We start from the raw sequence: 23,746 nt of genomic DNA on the forward strand, positions 1-23,746 counted from the left end.
ACCCAAAAAAATTTCAACTCTCAATATCTTCTCAATTTACAGATCTGTACGTAAGAAAACTATTGCCTATTACTGAGTAAAGTATAGTCAATAAGAAAACTAAATTTCATACTAATATGTTGTTTACTGCGGTGCAACTCTACAGCAAACCATTACCGAAAAAAATTTCAACTCGCAATATCTTCTCAACTTATAGATCGAGTCACAAGAAAATTATAGCATACAACTGAGGAAAACATAGTGTATAAGAGAACGAAATTTCATACCAATAATCTGTTGTTTACTGAGGGAGCTATAAAGGATGCAACTCTACAGCAAGCCATGACCCAAAAAAATTTCAACACTCAATATCTTCTCAACTTATGGATCGATTCACAAGAAAAACTATAGCATATAACTGAGGAAAATGAAGTGTATAAGAGAACGAAATTTCATACCAATAGTATGTTGTTTACTGAGGGAGCTATAAGGGGTACTACTCTACAGCAAACCATGAACCAAAAAAATTTCAACACCCAATATCTTCTCAACTTACGGATCGGTTCACAAGAAAACTATAGCATATAACTGAGGAAAATGAAGTGCACAAGAGAACAAAATTTCATACCAATAGTATGTTGTTTACTGAGGGAGCTAAAGGGGGTGCAACTCTACTGCAAACCATGACCCAAAAAAATTTCAACACTCAATATCTTCTCAACTTATTAATCGATTTAAAGAAAAACTATAGCATATAACTGAGGAAAATGAAGTGTATAAGAGAACGAAATTTCATACCAATAGTACGTTGTTTACTGAGGAAGCTAAAAGGGGTGCAACTCTACTGCAAACCATGACCCAAAAAAATTTCAACACTCAATATCTTCTCAACTTAGGGATCGGTTCACAAGAAAACTATAGCATATAACTGAGGAAAATGAAGTGTATAAGAGAATAAAATTTCATACCAATAGTACGTTGTTTACTGAGGAAGCTAAAAGGGGTGCAACTCTACTGCAAACGATGACCCAAAAAAATTTCAACACTCAATATCTTCTCAACTTAGGGATCGGTTCACAAGAAAACTATAGCATATAACTGAGGAAAATGAAGTGTATAAGAGAACGAAATTTCATACCAATAGTACGTTGTTTACTGAGGAAGCTAAAAGGGGTGCAACTCTACTTCAAACCATGACCCAAAAAAATTTCAACACTCAAGATCTTCTCAACTTATGGATCGGTTCACAAGAAAACTATAGCATATAACTGAGAAAAATGAACTGTATAAGAGAACAAAATTTGATACCAATAGTACGTTGTTTACTGAGGAAGCTAAAAGGGGTGCAACTCTACTGCAAACCATGACCCAAAAAAATTTCAACACTCAATATCTTCTCAACTTAGGGATCGGTTCACAAGAAAACTATAGCATATAACTGAGGAAAATGAAAAGTATAAGAGAATGATATTTCATACCAATAGTACGTTGTTTACTGAGGAAGCTAAAAGGGGTGCAACTCTACTGCAAACGATGACCCAAAAAAATTTCAACACTCAATATCTTCTCAACTTAGGGATCGGTTCACAAGAAAACTATAGCATATAACTGAGGAAAATGAAGTGTATAAGAGAACGAAATTTCATACCAATAGTACGTTGTTTACTGAGGAAGCTAAAAGCGGTGCAACTCTACTGCAAACCATGACCCAAAAAAATTTCAACAATCAAGATCTTCTCAACTTATGGATCGGTTCACAAGAAAACTATAGCATATAACTGAGGAAAATGAAGTGTATAAGAGAACGAAATTTCATACCAATGGTAAGTTGTTTACTGAGGGAGCTAAAAGGGGTGCAACTCTACTGCAAACGATGACCCAAAAAAATTTCAACACTCAATATCTTCTCAACTTAGGGATCGGTTCACAAGAAAACTATAGCATATAACTGAGGAAAATGAAGTGTATAAGAGAACGAAATTTCATACCAATAGTACGTTGTTTACTGAGGAAGCTAAAAGTGGTGCAACTCTACTGCAAACCATGACCCAAAAAAATTTCAACACTCAATATCTTCTCAACTTAGGGATCGGTTCACAAGAAAACTATAGCATATAACTGAGGAAAATGAAGTGTATAAGAGAACGAAATTTCATACCAATAGTACGTTGTTTACTGAGGAAGCTAAAAGGGGTGCAACTCTACTTCAAACCATGACCCAAAAAAATTTCAACACTCAAGATCTTCTCAACTTATGGATCGGTTCACAAGAAAACTATAGCATATAACTGAGGAAAATGAACTGTATAAGAGAACGAAATTTGATACCAATAGTATGTTGTTTACTGAGGGAACTATAGGTGGTGCAACTCTACAGCAAACCATGGCCCAAAAAAATTTCAACACTCAATATCTTCTCAACTTATGGATCGGTTCAGAAGAAAACTATAGCATATAACTGAGGAAAATGAAGTGTATAAGAGAACGACTTTGATACCAATAGTATGTTGTTTACTGAGGGAGCTATAAAGGGTGCAACTGTACAGCAAACCATGACCCAAAAAAATTTCAACACTCAATATCTTCTCAACTTAGGGATCGGTTCACAAGAAAACTATAGCATATAACTGAGGAAAATGAAGTGTATAAGAGAACGAAATTTCATACCAATAGTACGTTGTTTACTGAGGAAGCTAAAGGGGGTGCAACTCTACAGCAAACCATGACCCAAAAAAATTTCAACACTCAATATCTTCTCAACTTATGGATCGGTTCACAAGTAAACTATAGCATATACCTGAGGAAAATGAAGTGTATAAGAGTACGAAATTTCATACCAATAGTACGTTGTTTACTGAGGAAGCTAAAGGGGGTGCAACTCTACTGCAAACCATGACCCAAAAAAATTTCAACACTCAATATCTTCTCAACTTATGGATCGGTTTACAAGAAAACTATAGCATATAACTGAGGAAAATGAAGTGTATAAGAGAACGAAATTTCATACCAATAGTACGTTGTTTACTGAGGAAGCTAAAGGGGGTGCAACTCTACTGCAAACCATGACCCAAAAAAATTTCAACACTCAAGATCTTCTCAACTTATGGATCGGTTCACAAGAAAACTATAGCATATAACTGAGGAAAATGAAGTGTATAAGAGAACGAAATTTGATACCAATAGTATGTTGTTTACTGAGGGAGCTATAAAAGGTGCAACTGTAAAGCAAACCATGACCCAAAAAAATTTCAACACTCAATATCTTCTCAACTTAGGGATCGGTTCACAAGAAAACTATAGCATATAACTGAGGAAAATAAAGTGTATAAGAGAACGAAATTTCATACCAATAGTACGTTGTTTACTGAGGAAGCTAAAAGGGGTGCAACTCTACTGCAAACCATGACCCAAAAAAATTTCAACACTCAATATCTTCTCAACTTATGGATCGGTTCACAAGAAAACTATAGCATATAACTGAGGAAAATGAAGTGTATAAGAGAACGAAATTTCATACCAATAGTACGTTGTTTACTGAGGAAGCTAAAGGAGGTGCAACTCTACAGCAAATCATGACCCAAAAAAATTTCAACACTCAATATCTTCTCAACTTATGGATCGGTTCACAAGTAAACTATAGCATATAACTGAGGAAAATGAAGTGTATAAGAGAACGTAATTTCATACCTATAGTACGTTGTTTACTGAGGAAGCTAAAAGGGGTGCAACACTACTGCAAACCATGACCCAAAAAAATTTCAACACTCAATATCTTCTCAACTTATGGATCGGTTCACAAGAAAACTATAGCATATAACTGAGGAAAATGAAGTGTATAAGAGAACGAAATTTCATACCAATAGTACGTTGTTTACTGAGGAAGCTAAAGGAGGTGCAACTCTACAGCAAACCATGACCCAAAAAAATTTCAACACTCAATATCTTCTCAACTTATGGATCGGTTCACAAGTAAACTATAGCATATAACTGAGGAAAATGAAGTGTATAAGAGAACGTAATTTCATACCTATAGTACGTTGTTTACTGAGGAAGCTAAAAGGGGTGCAACTCTACTGCAAACCATAACCCAAAAAAATTTCAACACTCAATATCTTCTCAACTTAGGGATCGGTTCACAAGAAAACTATAGCATATAACTGAGGAAAATGAAGTGTATAAGAGAACGAAATTTCATACCAATAGTACGTTGTTTACTGAGGAAGCTAAAGGGGGTGCAACTCTACAGCAAACCATGACCCAAAAAAATTTCAACACTCAATATCTTCTCAACTTAGGGATCGGTTCACAAGAAAACTATAGCATATAACTGAGGAAAATGAAGTGTATAAGAGAACGAAATTTGATACCAATAGTATGTTGTTTACTGAGGGAGCTATAAAAGGTGCAACTGTAAAGCAAACCATGACCCAAAAAAATTTTCAACACTCAATATCTTCTCAACTTATGGATCGGTTTACAAGAAAACTATAGCATATAACTGAGGAAAATGAAGTGTATAAGCGAACGAAATTTCATACCAATAGTACGTTGTTTACTGAGAAAGCTAAAGGGGGTGCAACTCTACAGCAAACCATGACCCAAAAAAATTTCAACACTCAATATCTTCTCAACTTATGGATCGGTTCACAAGTAAACTATAGCATATACCTGAGGAAAATGAAGTGTATAAGAGTACGAAATTTCATACCAATAGTACGTTGTTTACTGAGGAAGCTAAAGGGGGTGCAACTCTACTGCAAACCATGACCCAAAAAAATTTCAACACTCAATATCTTCTCAACTTATGGATCGGTTTACAAGAAAACTATAGCATATAACTGAGGAAAATGAAGTGTATAAGAGAACGAAATTTCATACCAATAGTACGTTGTTTACTGAGGAAGCTAAAGGGGGTGCAACTCTACTGCAAACCATGACCCAAAAAAATTTCAACACTCAAGATCTTCTCAACTTATGGATCGGTTCACAAGAAAACTATAGCATATAACTGAGGAAAATGAAGTGTATAAGAGAACGAAATTTGATACCAATAGTATGTTGTTTACTGAGGGAGCTATAAAAGGTGCAACTGTAAAGCAAACCATGACCCAAAAAAATTTCAACACTCAATATCTTCTCAACTTAGGGATCGGTTCACAAGAAAACTATAGCATATAACTGAGGAAAATAAAGTGTATAAGAGAACGAAATTTCATACCAATAGTACGTTGTTTACTGAGGAAGCTAAAAGGGGTGCAACTCTACTGCAAACCATGACCCAAAAAAATTTCAACACTCAATATCTTCTCAACTTATGGATCGGTTCACAAGAAAACTATAGCATATAACTGAGGAAAATGAAGTGTATAAGAGAACGAAATTTCATACCAATAGTACGTTGTTTACTGAGGAAGCTAAAGGAGGTGCAACTCTACAGCAAATCATGACCCAAAAAAATTTCAACACTCAATATCTTCTCAACTTATGGATCGGTTCACAAGTAAACTATAGCATATAACTGAGGAAAATGAAGTGTATAAGAGAACGTAATTTCATACCTATAGTACGTTGTTTACTGAGGAAGCTAAAAGGGGTGCAACACTACTGCAAACCATGACCCAAAAAAATTTCAACACTCAATATCTTCTCAACTTATGGATCGGTTCACAAGAAAACTATAGCATATAACTGAGGAAAATGAAGTGTATAAGAGAACGAAATTTCATACCAATAGTACGTTGTTTACTGAGGAAGCTAAAGGAGGTGCAACTCTACAGCAAACCATGACCCAAAAAAATTTCAACACTCAATATCTTCTCAACTTATGGATCGGTTCACAAGTAAACTATAGCATATAACTGAGGAAAATGAAGTGTATAAGAGAACGTAATTTCATACCTATAGTACGTTGTTTACTGAGGAAGCTAAAAGGGGTGCAACTCTACTGCAAACCATGACCCAAAAAAATTTCAACACTCAATATCTTCTCAACTTAGGGATCGGTTCACAAGAAAACTATAGCATATAACTGAGGAAAATGAAGTGTATAAGAGAACGAAATTTCATACCAATAGTACGTTGTTTACTGAGGAAGCTAAAGGGGGTGCAACTCTACAGCAAACCATGACCCAAAAAAATTTCAACACTCAATATCTTCTCAACTTAGGGATCGGTTCACAAGAAAACTATAGCATATAACTGAGGAAAATGAAGTGTATAAGAGAACGAAATTTGATACCAATAGTATGTTGTTTACTGAGGGAGCTATAAAAGGTGCAACTGTAAAGCAAACCATGACCCAAAAAAATTTTCAACACTCAATATCTTCTCAACTTATGGATCGGTTTACAAGAAAACTATAGCATATAACTGAGGAAAATGAAGTGTATAAGCGAACGAAATTTCATACCAATAGTACGTTGTTTACTGAGAAAGCTAAAGGGGGTGCAACTCTACTGCAAACCATGACCCAAAAAAATTTCAACACTCAAGATCTTCTCAACTTAGGGATCGGTTCACAAGAAAACTATAGCATATAACTGAGGAAAATGAAGTGTATAAGAGAACGAAATTTCATACCAATAGTACGTTATTTACTGAGGAAGCTAAAGGGGGGTGCATATCTACTGCAAACCATGACCCAAAAAAATTTCAACACTCAATATCTTCCCAACTTATGGATCGGTTCACAAGTAAACTATAGCACATAACTGAGGAAAATGAAGTGTATAAGAGAACGAAATTTCATACTAATAGTACGTTGTTTACTGAGGAAGCTAAAGGGGGTGCAACTCTACAGCAAACCATGACCCAAAAAAATTTCAACACTCAATATCTTCCCAACTTATGGATCGGTTCACAAGTAAACTATAGCATATAACTGAGGAAAATGAAGTGTATAAGAGAACGAAATTTCATACCAATAGTACGTTGTTTACTGAGGAAGCTAAAGGGGGTGCAACTGTACAGCAAACCATGACCCAAAAAAATTTCAACACTCAATATCTTCTCAACTTAGGGATCGGTTCACAAGAAAACTATAGCATATAACTGAGGAAAATGAAGTGTATAAGAGAACGAAATTTCATACCAATAGTACGTTGTTTACTGAGGAAGCTAAAAGGGGTGCAACTCTACTGCAAACCATGACCCAAAAAAATTTCAACACTCAATATCTTCTCAACTTAGGGATCGGTTCACAAGAAAACTATAGCATATAACTGAGGAAAATGAAGTGTATAAGAGAACGAAATTTCATACTAATAGTATGTCGTTTACTGAGGGAGCTATAGGTGGTGCAACTCTACAGCAAACCATGACCCAAAAAAATTTCAACACTCAATATCTTCTCAACTTAGGGATCGGTTCACAAGAAAACTATAGCATATAACTGAGGAAAATGAAGTGTATAAGAGAACGAAATTTCATACCAATAGTACGTTGTTTACTGAGGAAGCTAAAGGGGGTGCAACTCTACAGCAAACCATGACCCAAAAAAATTTCAACACTCAATATCTTCCCAACTTATGGATCGGTTCACAAGTAAACTATAGCATATAACTGAGGAAAATGAAGTGTATAAGAGAACGAAATTTGATACCAATAGTATGTTGTTTACTGAGGGAACTATTGGTGGTGCAACTCTACAGCAAACCATGACCCAAAAAAATTTCAACACTCAATATCTTCTCAACTTAGGGATCGGTTCACAAGAAAACTATAGCATATAACTGAGGAAAATGAAGTGTATAAGAGAACGAAATTTCATACCAATAGTACGTTATTTACTGAGGAAGCTAAAGGGGGGTGCATATCTACTGCAAACCATGACCCAAAAAAATTTCAACACTCAATATCTTCCCAACTTATGGATCGGTTCACAAGTAAACTATAGCATATAACTGAGGAAAATGAAGTGTATAAGAGAACGAAATTTCATACCAATAGTACGTTGTTTACTGAGGAAGCTAAAGGGGGTGCAACTGTACAGCAAACCATGACCCAAAAAAATTTCAACACTCAATATCTTCTCAACTTAGGGATCGGTTCACAAGAAAACTATAGCATATAACTGAGGAAAATGAAGTGTATAAGAGAACGAAATTTCATACCAATAGTACGTTGTTTACTGAGGAAGCTAAAAGGGGTGCAACTCTACAGCAAACCATGACCCAAAAAAATTTCAACACTCAATATCTTCTCAACTTAGGGATCGGTTCACAAGAAAACTATAGCATATATAGTTTCATAAGAGAACAAAATTTCCTGCTACTATATTTTATCGGCCGTACACTGAAAAAATGTTCCGTGTACCAAAAACCTCAGATGTTGAACGCCTTACAAAAAATAAATAAATAAGTAAATTTTAACTATAACATTGATTTAACATTATTTTGTAAGTTTTATCTTTAACAATTGTAAGTAAATACAAATTTCTTTTTTTGTATTATCTACTCATTAGGCATTGTGTTTTTCTGGTCAAGAAGTGAATCGATAAAAGTGCACATATTAAAATGTTGAACAATCAACGGACTTTGCGTGGAATGAAGTAAATGAAAGTGTTAAGAGGCTAGGCAGGTGAATTCGAAGGAACTGATACTGACGTAGATTTTGAGACGATTTGCTGGATATATTAGCTCTTTATGCTACTTACTATAAATTTACTATATTTAAACTATATTACAAAGTTTTGAAAAAGGATTTTTTCAAAATTCTTATGTAATTATCGACAATCTAACTATACTGTTTAAAGAAAACATCATAATTTTCAAGAGCTAAAACAACACAATGTCGATTACAGTTCAATTTACCCTTTTAGCCAAAGTGTTAGATTAGTCACGTTTCACAACATGCAATGTAAATTGTTGATTACACAAATGTGCAACTCATCAATAATGAACAATAAATGAATCGAACACGTTTAGCTTTGTAAAGGTCTACTTGAAATTTAAATTTGTTCATATTTTTTATAATAATCAATTCTTGCTCTAGCTAAGGAATTTGTTTCATTTTTCCAGATCTCTGAGACAGATCCATCGCTACAGAGGAAATTCCTGTTTTCATTACCATTAAATCTTTTATAATTTTGCCAATTTCTAAAAAAAAGAAGTTTTTTAATGTTATTTAATCTTGAGGTAACTAAGAAATGCTTGGAGAAGCTCGGAGTTGTTTGATTTTAACTTGTCCGGACTCATTAGCTGGAATTACCGATCATACATTGCTACACAGGTGATTACAAGGCATTAATAAAGGTAGAAATCATGTGTGGATTTTTAATGTGTTTTCAAAAAAAGAAAATAAATAATAATAATAAACAAAATGAAAAATGTTCCTCGAAACGGTTACAGATGTAAAATGTTTGTTATAGATGCAGTTAAGAGCAAATATTTACTGGTATTTTGTCTTTGGCATAACCAAATGGACAAAGATGGTCCTAGGATCGCCTATGGGGTCCACTCCATGGTCTAAATATTAATTAGAAAGGGGGATTAGCAAGTGGTTAGAGACAGGGCTTCTATACAAGAGTATGTAACGAGAGAGTGCTGTTCTAAAGCTGACAATGCGTAAAGAAACAGATAATGCAGTTGCTTAAAAACGACTGAATTAAAAAAAAAAAACTCCAAAAACAAAGTGATTGTTGAATTGTAACGGAGGGAGGGATGCGGAAAATCTGGTAGATGAGATGGAACTTCAAAGGGTGTCTAAAACATTAGGAGAGCCCCATTAGGTCAGATGTGGGGTCAAGCATTTCTTGAATTAAAGCTGGTCAATTTGCAGCGAATGAACCGAATATTTCTGGGTAAACAGTGGATTCTAAAGACATGAAAACAAGTAATCGATAAGAAAAATAGTTGTTTTCAAATTATCAGGCCAAAGACAACAAAAATCAAATGGACACAATTATAATCCACAAACAGACATGGTGGAGAAATCCACTGCACTAATGCCCTAAACACATTTTAAGTAGTTAGAATCAAATTTTAATGTAAACAACAAGCAGGCTCTCAGATTTCGATTTCAGAAAACTGGTTATTTTTAAAGGGCAACCTTTACCGAAAGAAAAGCCATTTATAAGACTTTCACCTGAGTTAGGTTTCACCCGAAACAACTTAGGGGATCTGACCCAGTCGTAACATTTTACTCACTAGTAAACATCTCATATGATTTTCTCTAACCGTAATATTTTACAATTCTAAATCAACGTTTTCTTAAAAACAAGTTTTACATATTTTTTAATGTTCACCTTAATTCTATACAGTGATTAATACAAATGATAGATGGGAATGGTTGTTAATAGATTAGCCAACAGTCACAGCTTCCTTAAAATATATCTCAAGTATCAATACAGCAATATCATTTTTACAGATTGCTTGCGCGAATTTTATTGAAGCTAAAATAGCGACAGAAAGTGAGATTGTACAGGTTATGATTTTGTGGGAAAACTATTCCAGCTCAACACTTTAAACTAATACAGTAACCAATGATGTAAAAACCATAGATTTTTGACAATGTTTTCGTGGCAGGGGGAGAGCTTCCCCATAGCCTTTATTTTAATTTATTTTTCCCCCCTGTGCTGCATGCAATTATTAATTAAACAACTGCACACGAATATATTTTGGAATTTTCAAAATAGGTAAGATTTCCAAGTTTAACACTCAACTTGCTACAATTCTTAACCAAGTAGACTGGTAATCATGGGCCTGTCAGGGCTCTAGAATTAGCCAAAAACACGTCCCATGGCAAAGATGGCGATTTTCCCCCTAGCAGAGAAATGTATAGTTTTCCACACGTATTAAGCAACTAGTCGTGCTTGACTTGGCTGGTAAAAACTGCTCTGATGTTATCCAAACGACACAGGTAAGACTGGCTGTTACCATTGAGCAGCTCTCTTTGGCTAACTGGGCGGAAATTACTACTAGACACAACCAGTTAGTTACAAGAATTACATTTATGCCAAGCACTGAACGTAAAGTAAAGTACAGCTGATACAAAATTTGGGCAATTAAATTTTCACCAGATATTTGTTTTTTTAATTATTATTATTTTATTTATAATAGCTAAAAAAATGAACGCCATTTTAATTGAGCTAATGTGCAAGAAGTTATCTCATTGAACTAAAATGTTTGATTTTTTTTTTAATATAATGAACCAGAAGTTACTAATCAATATTATAATTCTTGACATGCCTAATGATAGCGTCTGTTTGATAAATTCAGCCTGAATAGATAATTCATTTGAACTCTTTACCATACAATTAACAATCAGTTCATGCTGCTCATACGCTCACATGTGTTCTGCTGATGTTATTTCATTTATACAAAACCTCTATACTGAGAATAAGAACTCATTGGTTATTGTCTTTTTTTTTTCTACTTCATCAGCCATATGTCCCGTTATTTTTATTATTTATTGAGACAATAATAATTAAGACAATATGTTAACAAACTACAGCTGTTATAGTACTTTTTTCATAGAACACTTGGCCCAAAATGGTTCTTCTTTTGGTCTACAAACTCGAAACATAGTAGTAGGCATCTTCAATTTGATAATAACTATAGAGTTAATAATATTAATTCTCTCTTTATTCTAGATTCTTATTCCCATAAACAATGAACTGGTTTTAACCTTTATCTTTCCCTTCGCTTTGAATTAAAACAAAGCCGACAAACAAGGAATAATCTTATAAAAGTAATGGCTTCATATTTTCAATGAAAGGGGGAGAACAGATATAGGACATGATAAAGACAAGAGACGACGATAGAAAACTATGCTAAGTGAAGGTAAACCACAACCCTAGACTTATAATTTCACTAATGAATGATAACAGATAACTGACTGAAATAAATAATGGCTATGTAGAAAGATGGTAGCGAATAGATCTAACATTTTAGTTGTGGCTTTAAGCAAAAGATATACTGGCATGCCCATTATCTCCAAAATCCTCTGTCTTCAGCCTTCTTGTTGCCTCAGACAGACGGAAACATAAGTGAGGTCCAAATCTCTACACCAAACTGAATTAATCTATATCTGATAATGGATGAAAAACTGAAATCAGTCAGAGATACAGTAAACATGTATGCTATTACAGAGATAAATATCAAAGAAATTAACTAACAGTACTTGCAGCCGTGCTCTTATATGTCTTCTGCTAGAAGAATAACTTCTGAACCTTCCATTGACTTAGAAAGATCTTAAAGGTTGTCCCTCTTCAAAAATATTGTCCTATTCTATCTAACTACTACAAATCTTAAGATAATATTAGTTCTTAGACTGTGGCATTTTGTCTTAGATAATGTAATTTCAGCAGCTTTATGGGCCCAGCGTGTCTTTGAGAACTTAGCGAGGCTCTCTCTCAAAGACGGGTAATAAAAAGGACTTTCGTAAACAAAGCGATTTCTAATTAATTAATTTTTAACACTAAGTTTTAATTAATTATCACTGAATACCAATTATTGGTTTATTTTAGTTTTAGAAAGTAACTAGACAACCTTTTTTTGACGTTTCGATTCACAGTCACAACATGGATCACTGAAATCACTGAACTATCAAATCCTAAGCATTAAAAAAAAATAAAAATAAGGAATTCAATTGAAATTATCTCGGTTTTGTAACAGTGAAGTTAGAAAGTCTAATAAAAAATAATAAAAATAAACAACTCTAAAGGTGTTAGACAGGCAGTGTTCATAATGATGTAGCTTGCAACAGCAACAGGTTAATTAAAGGTTAACAATGTGACCTCAAAGAAAAATAATTCCATAATTATATATTATTCTACTTCGTTCTGAGTAAATCACAAAATTTTTGCCAACGAGGTTAACAATCTATCCGTCTATCTCTCACGTATTTATTGACTTTAATTCCAGGCGGAAGGCTTTAAAGTGTAAAAAGTTAGGACGTATTCAACAGTGCATGTTGCCTTTGGATTTCACTAAAAGTTCATTGGCTGGAACAATGGAATGTTACAATATCCGCAGTTGAGTGCAAAATATCAACCTCATCTTTTCTTTAACAAACTGGATAGAAGAGCAAATCCTTCTTTTTTTATTAAAAAAAAAAAATCTAATGTTTCTAAAATAAGATTGTTCATTTTAAGAAAAATGTATTTAAAGTAAAATAGAATAAAACAGAGATAAAAACAATTAGTTTGGCAGCATTTTTAAACTGCGTAGAAAACTATAATTTCAAGCTCGGACCTATTTAATTTCTAAATATTAGGCACTAACAGCTATTTCATCAATTAATGTTAAAATTAGGTGTTCGGAAAAGCTTAGACCGTTCCGGCGGGTTCGTCAAATTACCTAACAAAATAGAAAAGAGCAGGATATTGAAGTTCTTTTGATTCCTAAACATGGCAGGATTTCTGCCAAAGAAAAGACGTTAGGATTAATGAGCTGGCGAAGGGGTTGGTTCATCACCTACCGGTTTATCTGAACCGGTTTCAGGTCGTTATCAGGCCATTTGCAGAGAAATTTTGAAATACCAAAAATTAAGGAATGGAAAGTAGATAAGATGAATAATTGATGGAGTCAACTTTCCTTTTTAAGCTCAATAATACGGACGCAGTATCAGAAAGAGGCATCGAAAGAGAAGGAGAGAGGGACAGAATCAGGGATTTTGACCATGATTAAAAAGATTCGCCAAGGATTCGAGCAATATTGGGCAGCTTGGATCTCTTGTTTGGTTGGATAAGGGTCATTTTTAGGGCCTTGGTCCTATAGCTAGAAGAAGCCCATAAAGCTGGCCGACAGAGTAATTATTGGCATGTTCCTGCCACAGATCTGTAGGACATGGTTGCCAAACCATGGCAGTTAAATTTTAGAGCATCAAGTTTTGTAAAAGCAAGATGGAGAATATTCAGTACATACATACTATAGGCAGGTTCAGGAATTGATCCATGATTGAGAAGATAAGTTAGATGATTCTGAAAACCATTGTTTTAATTAATTTGAATGCCTTGGAGTTTAAGTTTTAAGATATTCATAAAGAAAATAAAGATATAAGTTCTGACATAAAGACAACCACGAAACATAACCCTGCAATATCAAAAGTACAAATTGAAGATACACCTTAACTCTCCCTTAGCCTTCTAATTAACTAACTGCACATTCAATGTTGTTGTAGCAAAAGTGTTCATAAGAAATTAAGATAGTAAAACAATGGTCGAATTAAATAGTTATCTAAAAATAAAAACACTTTCAACGAACCTAGGAGATAGCTGTAAGCACACATAAAATGTAGCAAAAGTGAAATGCACGTGTCTCCCCCACTAAATCTAACTGGCTGACTATATGACATGTATTAGGAGTGAATTTCACAAAAAGGAAACCCTGAATTAAAACAGAAGAGAAATTATCTAAAGAAGAATTAAAAGTTGTAATAGTAAAAGATGACCCACATTCTCAATAATTATCAGCTGTACTATAACTAACTGGAAATTGGTAGATGGTTGTAAACTTTCATTACATCTATCGCTTTTAAATTCGCCTTTTATTTTTCATTAATTTATTTTATTTTTCCTGTTTTCTTAGTCTTTTATCTAAAAAAGAAAAAAAAATCAAAAAACAAATGTTAAACTTAATAGCAATAACGGTATTAATGATAAAACCTATTATTTCTAAGTAGAAATAAAATACTAACATGAAACACTTATAAGACTTTCTTTTGACAAACAAGTCGTGACAATTCTGACTGACATATTGTTTTTTTGAAATTATTTTTAAATATAGATTATTTAAATAAATATCTAGATCACTGTTACAATCAGGTGGCTGAATTTGAATCGTTTTAACTTAAGTTTTTGCAATCCACAAAATTATTTACAAATTTTTCAACTTTTCTATTCCTCACAGTATTGCCATTCTTGCAGATTTGTTATTTGTTTTTGTTTTTATACCTGAAATTAATATTCCTAAGTCCTAGAATTTTGAAACCTAAGGGTTTGAATTTTTAGTCTGAATTAGTTAGAGGTAAAAACAAAAATATGGAAAATGTCAGAAAGCACAAAGTTTAGTTGACGTACTACTGGAGGTCCTGACAAATAACCTTTTAACCTTCTATAAAACATTAAACTGCAAATGACATATTAGAAGCATGTCCAACCACTCTACCTCACGCCTAGATTCTTGGGAAATTGTTCTAATAACATTATCAACTCTTTTGCGCAATAATTTAAGAAAGAAAATGCTAGGAAAAGTCAGTGAAGGATATGTTCACAAGAACATGGAACGAAGAAGGAAGAAGAAGATGAAACAGGTTGGATCGGGTTCTGAAAGAGGAGAATAAGAAGAGGGCGAAGTTACAACACACACACCCAAAGACCGGTTATTTGAAACCCCAAAATGGTTACATTAGGCGATAACTCCAAATCAAATATCTGCAAAAGTTTACCATATCTCTTTCTTACCAGCAAAAATGCAGCTTACATTCATCCATCAAACTAAGTAAATATAATCCTCAGAAATTGACATTTTCCTAAAAGAAATTAACAAAAATATGTCATTAGAAAGTAACAAAATAGCTCCACTACGAAATTCTTATCTTTATAAATATAAACTTTGTAGGACATCCAATAAAAAAGAAAAAAAAAAAAAAACACAAGTGAAAAGAAGACTCCATTAAAAGAACCATGTCATCACAGATAAAGAAATACTCATTTATATATATAAATGTAGGAAGGAAAGGGGGTTAGATATCTGTGCTGTCTATTTGAGAAGATTACTAGCGGTGGTGTTAGTGGGCCAAACATGTCCACGCGGCTGGTCAAACCAGGATATCTTTAGGGTTTTACTTTCCGTTTGTACGTGAATACTTAGTGGAGGCCGGTATTTTAGAAAAAGGAGAACGAAACATGGACTGCCTTGGTTTCACCTTGATCTGGGTCGTCATAAGCCATCTTTAGATTTAGTTAGGCTGTTTAAAAATGTTTGCCACTTAACATTCATAATCAATATTATAAGGATGTTAAGTGTGTCTAAAGAGAAATGGCCTCGTATTTTTTTTTTTAATATTAGAAAATAACCTAATTTTAAATAATAATATCTTTTTATTTTATTTTTAAATGTAAATTTTCTCTCAATAATTATTTACATTCACTTTTTGATTTAACGAACTAATATAATAAAAAACATAATCATTATTATAAAGGGAAGGGATTAGCTAAGCGGTTACCACATTGGATGCCCATTTGTGGATCCCAGGTCCAAATTCAACTGCTGGGCCCTTAGATTAGCTCTTCCCAGGAGCTTCTTACATCTCACTGTACTAAGGCCGGCAGTGCACTGAAAAAATCTCCGGTCGCCGATGACTTCAGAAGTTGACGCGCTTGAAGTTTAAAAACTAAATAAAAATAATAATAATAAACAGAAATCTCTGCAGCCAACTCCCTCCACTAATCAACCCATAATACGAGTATGTCAGATTTCAGAACTTCCTAGGCAACAATACGCAGCAACAACTTCGATTGGTCTCTACCAAAACATTGAATTGATATCGACTATTTAACTCTTAATTTAAATAAAAAAATGGGTTCAAGGCTGCTCACTAGGTAAAAAATCTAAGATGAAATAAAATTTGTGGTCCATGATGTTCGAACCTTCCCTTCACCACTAAGTTTTTCAGGCACTTCTTTGCTTACCGGAAACAAAGTAATAGTGATGACCTGAATTGAAAGATATTTACAAGATGGTTCAAATTATGAAATAAGGAAATTGCAAGAAGTAGAGGGCTTTAGTCACTATTGTTCGCATACGAAAATAAGTTATCAGTTAATCTGTGTTTTTGTATTCTTTACTAACTACAAGGACAAAATGATATTGTTTGACTCAATCTTAAAACAGATATAGTGAGCCAAATCTAAAATAGTATACTAATTATATTGTTAGGTTTAAAACATTGTTAGGTATAAAACAATCATTCATCATAAACTTACGAGATATTGAATTACTTTCTGTTCTGAAGTCACATTTTTAAAAATTTCCGACAAAGAAAGATAAAAGCTTCATAAATTATTAATGTATCCCCTCCTTTCGCTACCTTAGTGAAATAGACAATAGTTCAAATCATGGAATAATGGATCAAATCGCTTAATACGGGAAAAAAGGGCAATTTTGCGCTAGAGATTTAGATTCGTCACAGGTGTTAAAATAAGAAAGCAGATTTGTTGGCGAAAACAAAATCCTATATTAACCCGAAATACAAAGTTGCAAATGATTGCCCTTCCACTCACGTATTTGTTTTTGCTTTTCAAAAACTAGATTAGTAAAAGAAAACACCAAAATAAATGCGAAATCGTAAACAGATCACAAAATCAACTAAAAATATTTGTTTAAAATTGGAAATATTAAAATCCCCAAGCTGCACTTTTTGTTGAACAGCAGAAAATTTTAGAAATACATTATGAATAGCCTAAAATGTAAAAAAGAAAAACATTGGTTGTTAGGAGAACATATTGAAGATTATTAAATCTATCGCCCTCATAAGACATATAAGCTCAATATCCACTAAGTAGTGTTGATTATATTCCAAATGTATGAAAGTTTTTATTTATAACAAAAAAAAAGTAAATTATTTTTGAAAATAAGTTACTGTTTTTTTGCCAAGAAAAGACAAACAAAACGGGTTATTCTGGCATCTCCACACTCACACACAAGAGTTTCGCAACTTCCCCATAGATTGTGTTGCGGGAAGGTATTGTCAACAGTTAAATACCTATAATTTGGTGATAATTTTGGGTTATTGGACTAACTGTGTTAAAATAAAATAGTTATTTTGGCAATAAAGCTAATCGACAACAAAATTTACGATACATAAAAAAATAAGTACCTAAGAAATGGAATTTATGAGTGCTAAGAAAAAAAAAAAACAACACCATTCTTTCATTAAAAAACCCTTTTTTACCCTTATGGAAATTAAATTAAATTGGTAAGAAAAACTATTCTAAAATTAAAAGTTTCTGTTCAGACGTTAAAACAAAAAAAATCACATACATAAATGCATGAACTGGGATCTTGTAAAACGATTACAAGAAACAAATTTAACATCCTTGACTACTTCCTTCAGAATAGAATCTACCAAAGCAGATATCATTATCAATATAATGGTCAAACGAATAGATGTCATAATTCTATACGAATAAAAAACATGAAGCTAAAAATGCTTTAAAAAACAAATTACTCGTATTAAAATATACGAAAAAAGAAAGTTATAAATGTATGTACGTTGTTTGACATTTCTTAACACATTGCCAACAAACAGCACACCAACTATTAAATAAATTGTAACATATGCATGTGAGAATTTCCCACTAAAAATTGTATTACAACAAAAGAACTCCTTGACACAGACTATTGATCCCATAACTTGAAAAATGTTTACAAAGCAAAATATTGCTCACGTTAAAAAAAAAAAAGAAAAAAAAAACCTGTAAAATTGGATTAATAATAAGAAATTTGAACTTCTTCCAAAACATTTATAAATTTTGACAGAATGGTAATAAAAATAAATTATAAGAATGTTCTTCAATTCTCTCCAATAAAATAAATAATTTAAAATTAAATGTTTTTAATATAAGAAAACTATGTGAGTTCTCATACCATCCTGGTGCAGGGGACTTAAATCCCCAAGCATTCTTTGCCCAGATATCCTTAAACGGCATCTTAAATTCAACAATTGCTCCAAAAGAGTTTTTGAAAATAATCTTATTCTTTATGCTAGAATTAGAGCATTAAAAATAATGTTGTATTTAACTAAAATAAATATTCTTGGCCATGAAACTTGGAAAAAAAAAAAACAAAACGAAAAATTAGAATTAAAAAAGAGGAAAATTTAAACAAAGAGGAATCAATCAACAAAAAAATATAATTAAGAAAATAAATACCAAAAACTCACCTTTGCCGTTCTCTTGGTCTGGTTAAGGCCATCGTTTTCAATATAATCAGGCACAGAGTCTCTCGAACTGAAGTTGAACACCATTGTATTTTGACTCTGCCACGGTTTTTTATCCCATAATTGAGTCTTTTCACTAGCACAATTATATGTAGGTTCAACTTCATTCTTTGTCGAAATTATTCTTGTTTCAATAGTTTTCACTGTATTTATAAGATTTTTTTCAATTTCCACTTCTGTTAAATTCTGAGTTTTGCTCGCTAATACCGGCCGTATTACTGCCACCTGTTTGCTGGGTGACATCACAGTATCCGACGGTGGAGAATTCGGGGGCGTGTGTTCACCTTGTGAAGATATTAAAGTAGTATTGGTGGCTTGTGCTACATTTCGAGTTGGCAAATAACTTTTATTTAAGGGTACTGGGCTCTCGCTAAAAGAAAATGTAACAGATGTTCCTTCTTTACAGATACCTTCCATAGCTTTCTGCGAAATATACTTTTTGGAATCATCATTTACAAAATCAACATTATTATTATGACTAGGTGAAGTCAGTACAGGTGGCACAGGACTACCTTTAATAGGTGAACTTGATTTCACAGGCGATGAAGGAGGTGTCTTGTCAAATGATCCTTTGGAAGGCTGTGCTCCATTGGTAGATAAAGTTAATGTTGGTGCTTTAACAGTGTGTGTTACATTTTTAAAAGGAGGTGATTTTATAGGTGACGAAGGGATTCTTACAGATGAAGTAACTTCTTTCTCTTTATCATTTATAATTTCTTTCTCTTTCTCGAAAACCCTCAAAGGTAGCGAGCTTTTAGAACTTTCTTTGATGGGTGTCACAACTGGCACAACACGCTTTGGCGAGGAAACTTTAGGCCGAATTAAACGCTTTTCAGGGCTTAAAATGGGTTTGGGAGATAGAGATGGTTTTCCTAACTTGGGAACAGGTTTTTCAATATTATTAATTTTGGCAGTGTTTGTGTTTGAACTTTTAAGACTAACATTTTTTTTACCTTGGCTCTCAGTTGGCTTGGTGTCCTTAGAAGGCTCAAAGATTTTCACAGTCTGCTTGACAACATCTGGTGGAGGCATTTCTTTATCTTCAACAATATAATTACATTTTTCCTCTTCTGTGTGGGAGCTGTTATCAACAATGATTATGTCTTCATTGATAATGGACGGAGCAATGATTCCATTGGAAATCCCACTTTTATTTAACAATGGTTTTGACTGAAATGGGAGAACTTTAGAATCATTTTTCAACAGAGTATCCATGGAACGGGCCCTCTTCATTGATTCACTTCCCCGAGTAAGGCCTAAATATTTAGCATGGTGTTGTGAAATTTTAGCACCTTTGTAAGTACTTGAATGATATGCTTTTTTAATAAAATGAGGCTTGTCTTGACTTCTATTTGTATCATCATCCAACATATTTTCCAGGCTAGTAGCTCTTCTTAAATTTGCTAATGATGGTCTGGATGAATGTTTCTGATTATCCCTGAGAGTCATGGAAAGATATTTACTTTTTAATTTATTAACTATACCTGGTCCATATTGCAATTCCTCACTGGAATCAGACTGATAACCTTCTTCTTTTCCATTGAATTTTATACCACTTAATGCTCTCAACTGTTTCTCTTCTTTCTGCTTTTCCATTCCCCTGAATGACGGTTTTTTTGCTGGTTTTTCTTCCACCATTTTTACTTTGACATCACTAACACAGTCACTATTACACTTAACACCACTGACAATTAAATCACTTGAGAGGTCAGTATCTAACAACCTCATATTCCTAACTGAACACTCTGGGTGAAAGTCCTGCTGAGCAGTACAGTTACCTGGCTGGAACGGGCAATGCGGTTGTCTACTACAGCTCAGATGTAGTGAATCTGGTCTCAATGAAGACGGACAAGTAACTGTGAGCTTCACCATTCCCCCCGCCGATGTTATTGCCCTCCCAAATGCACGCCGCCTCAAAATCAGCTCTTTCTTCCATTGTGGAATGTAAGAATTATAATCACTATTATTTGAAGCCATTATGGCATTAAAATAAATATCAAAAAATGACTATTAATTACTATATAACTTATCTTATGCTGTCCAGCTCTACCATCTGGGATGTACTACCTTAATCTAATCATTGTCGATTATTTTAGGCGTTGATGTGCCAATCAACAAATACTAACACTAACAGCACGTACATACTTGTTTTAGAAGAAAACAAGCACTCAAAGGAAAATACAATTACGTCACCATCACCTTTCGGAACACATCTCCTATCTATTGGGGAATACATGAAATAACACTTGGCCATGTTGGCACTCAACAATTAACAGATGGCATTTAACCTACCCGTCCACTGTTATCGAAACTTGTAAGGTTACTGTGTACTAATGTACTTCTGAGAATAGTGTCTAGTTCGGTCATTTTCACATTCGAAATGTCATCAAAACAGTATGGTCTGCAACTTACAAAGAAAAACAACCAATATAAGGTAACCAAACATGCTGCTTTTGGTGATGATAGTGATTCAGACAAGTCAGATGGTGGTGCAGATTGGGTTAAAAAATCACTTAAAAGAGAACCTACTCAAAGCCTAGTTAAAAAACAAACAAAATTGGATTTACAAAGAGCTTTAGAGCAGGATTCGACAGTATTTCAGTATGATGAGATTTACGAACAATTAGAACAACAGAGGCAAGGAAAATCAGTTAAAGAAAAAGATCGCAAACCAAAATACATCCAGAAATTGATGGTTTCAGCTGAAAAACGAAAGATTGAAAATGAAAGAAGAATTGAACGGCAAGTACAAAAGGAACGTGAAAATGAAGGTGATGAATTTAAGGATAAGGAAACATTTGTTACTTCAGCTTACAAGAAAAAATTAGAAGAATTTGCAAAGTTAGACGCTGAGCAAAAGAGACAAGATATGCTCGAAGAAATTGGAGATGTCACTAAACAACAAGATATCAGTGGGTTTTATCGCCATTTGTATCAAACAACTGTTAGCCCAAAAGAGGATAGTATTCCAAAAAGTTCTGACAAAGAATCCAAGACTGTAGAAAAAGAATTGAAAGAAAAATCTAAGGAATGTAAGAAAGACAGACATTATAGAAAAAGAAAAAATTCCGAAAGTTCTGCAGATAAAGATAAGGATACAGAAATAAGTTCTTCTTCTTCGTCATCGTCTAGTAGTGAGTCTGGGAGTGAAGAAGAGAAAAGTTCTGAATCCGAAACAGAAGACCCTAAACGTATTAGGCTTAAAGAATATTCAACGAAAACAGAAACCCCTGTTGAAGTAAAGGTTGAAGAAAGTACATCTGTACAAGAAGATAAACAACCAGAAGCTGTTCCAGAAATATCTATTTGGGAAAAGAGGACGGTAGGTCTAGTTTTTGAAGCTGCCCTGAAAAGGTATATTGAACGAAAAAATGCTAGATTAACAGCTGTACATTAAATAATGTAATTCATATTTTAATCATTTATTTGTATAGTACAAATTGTCACTTATATCAAATAAATAATTTGTTAATTAAATAATTTTTAAAAAATTATTTTTAAAGTAATTAGTATGTTTGGCTAAGTAAATGAAACCAATTGTTTACTCAGTCAAACGTGCAAAAATGCCTTACTTTTGAAGGGTTACATCAAGTTATTTAGACATGAACAAAATTTAGAGCTTGAGTAATAAATATTTTAATCCTTGGAGATGCAAAACGATAAGGTAAAGAGTCATAAAAAGTCTCGCACTAACTTTCATTATAGTTTTCAACCAAAGAGTATTTCTTCAAAAGCTTATTAATTAAATAAGCTTAACTAAAGCTATCATTATTTAGAGAAAACACTGCTTTTTACAACTCCGATAGATTCAAATTAGTAATTATGGGTTGAAATAATTAAAAACTAAAGGAATAAATATGCATCTTTTTTAGCGCAACGACTTCGGGGTCATTAGCGCCCTTATAAATAATATTTTTGCCAATTTTAGAAAAGGACGAGGTATACTACGGTGTGAATAAGTAGAAGTTTCAACTCTCTACCGAAATTGTGAAGCTTTTAGTGTTCGATAGAAACTTAAAAGATGAAAAATAGAAGGTATTTGAAACTCACAATTTATTTTTATTTTAGAATTTCATTAGAGGTTTGCATGAAGGAATTGACACATCTACATCTCTTTGCAGAGCATTGATGCTGCAGATTATTTAGAATAAACCAAACGAAAAAATAATTTATTTAAATATAAAGACAATGCTAACTATTATTCCGTAAATAATATGTTTTATATGATCAAAAACAGAATACTCCTCTCAAAAAAAGCAGTTTTAAACCCAGAATATAGTAATGATTTCTTTATAATTAAAATTTTGATTAGTATTTAATCACGGAGAACATTTTAAACCAACATCCATCTTTCTTCAAGTGAATCTTTGAAAAAAAGCACATGAAAAACAATCATATTTCAGAAAAATTGTTTAAAAATATCTTTTGGATGTTAACATTGGATTAAAAGGACAGAGGAGACAAGCATTTCCTAGTAAATAACAATAACTATTATAGAGATACTTCTCAAATATTTTAATTTGCAAATGATTTTATTTTTTTAAGATATACTGCAACCAAAGGTGTAAAAAACAAATAAAATAAATTATAAATCAATCCAAATGAAGTCATCTATGGAGAATCCAGTATATGCTGATACCTATTGGCTAATCTTGTAACTATTGAAATCTTAACCACAAACAATTGTATTTGTAACTGCTTACCTAATTGTTTTTCACTTATAATTGCTTTAGTTTTCTTCTTGTTTACATTAATTTGTATTCAAATTCTATCGTGGATAGAGGCGGATGGCAGACAAATTCTACTATAAATTTTAAACCTCTAG

General features: G+C 33.2%; 2 protein-coding genes across 4 annotated transcripts in view; one reads left to right on the forward strand and one right to left on the reverse strand.

Annotated features, from left to right (window-relative positions):
* bif (protein phosphatase 1-binding protein bifocal) overlaps positions 1-21,120 on the reverse strand; it is a 63,033-nt gene extending 41,913 nt beyond the window's left edge. For 2 of the 3 annotated variants that reach the window (XM_074125310.1, XM_074125309.1), the window contains exon 1: positions 18,865-21,120. In XM_074125310.1, coding sequence (XP_073981411.1) covers positions 18,865-20,898 — 2,034 coding nt within the window. In that variant the 5' untranslated portion in view covers positions 20,899-21,120. The remainder of the gene's footprint in view (positions 1-18,864) is intronic. The other variant, XR_012457659.1, reaches the window with a different exon arrangement.
* Positions 21,121-21,301: 181 nt separating this feature from the next.
* Positions 21,302-22,402, forward strand: LOC141452858 (nuclear speckle splicing regulatory protein 1-like). Its single transcript, XM_074125319.1, has one exon. It carries the CDS (start codon positions 21,302-21,304, stop codon positions 22,316-22,318), a length of 1,017 nt encoding a protein of 338 aa, XP_073981420.1. The 3' UTR covers positions 22,319-22,402.
* Positions 22,403-23,746: the final 1,344 nt, after the last annotated feature.

The sequence above is a fragment of the Rhodnius prolixus genome, unplaced genomic scaffold (genome assembly GCF_049639745.1).
Source record: "Rhodnius prolixus isolate KJV_2025 unplaced genomic scaffold, Rpr scaffold_3, whole genome shotgun sequence".
Classification (NCBI taxonomy): Eukaryota; Metazoa; Arthropoda; class Insecta; order Hemiptera; family Reduviidae; genus Rhodnius; species Rhodnius prolixus.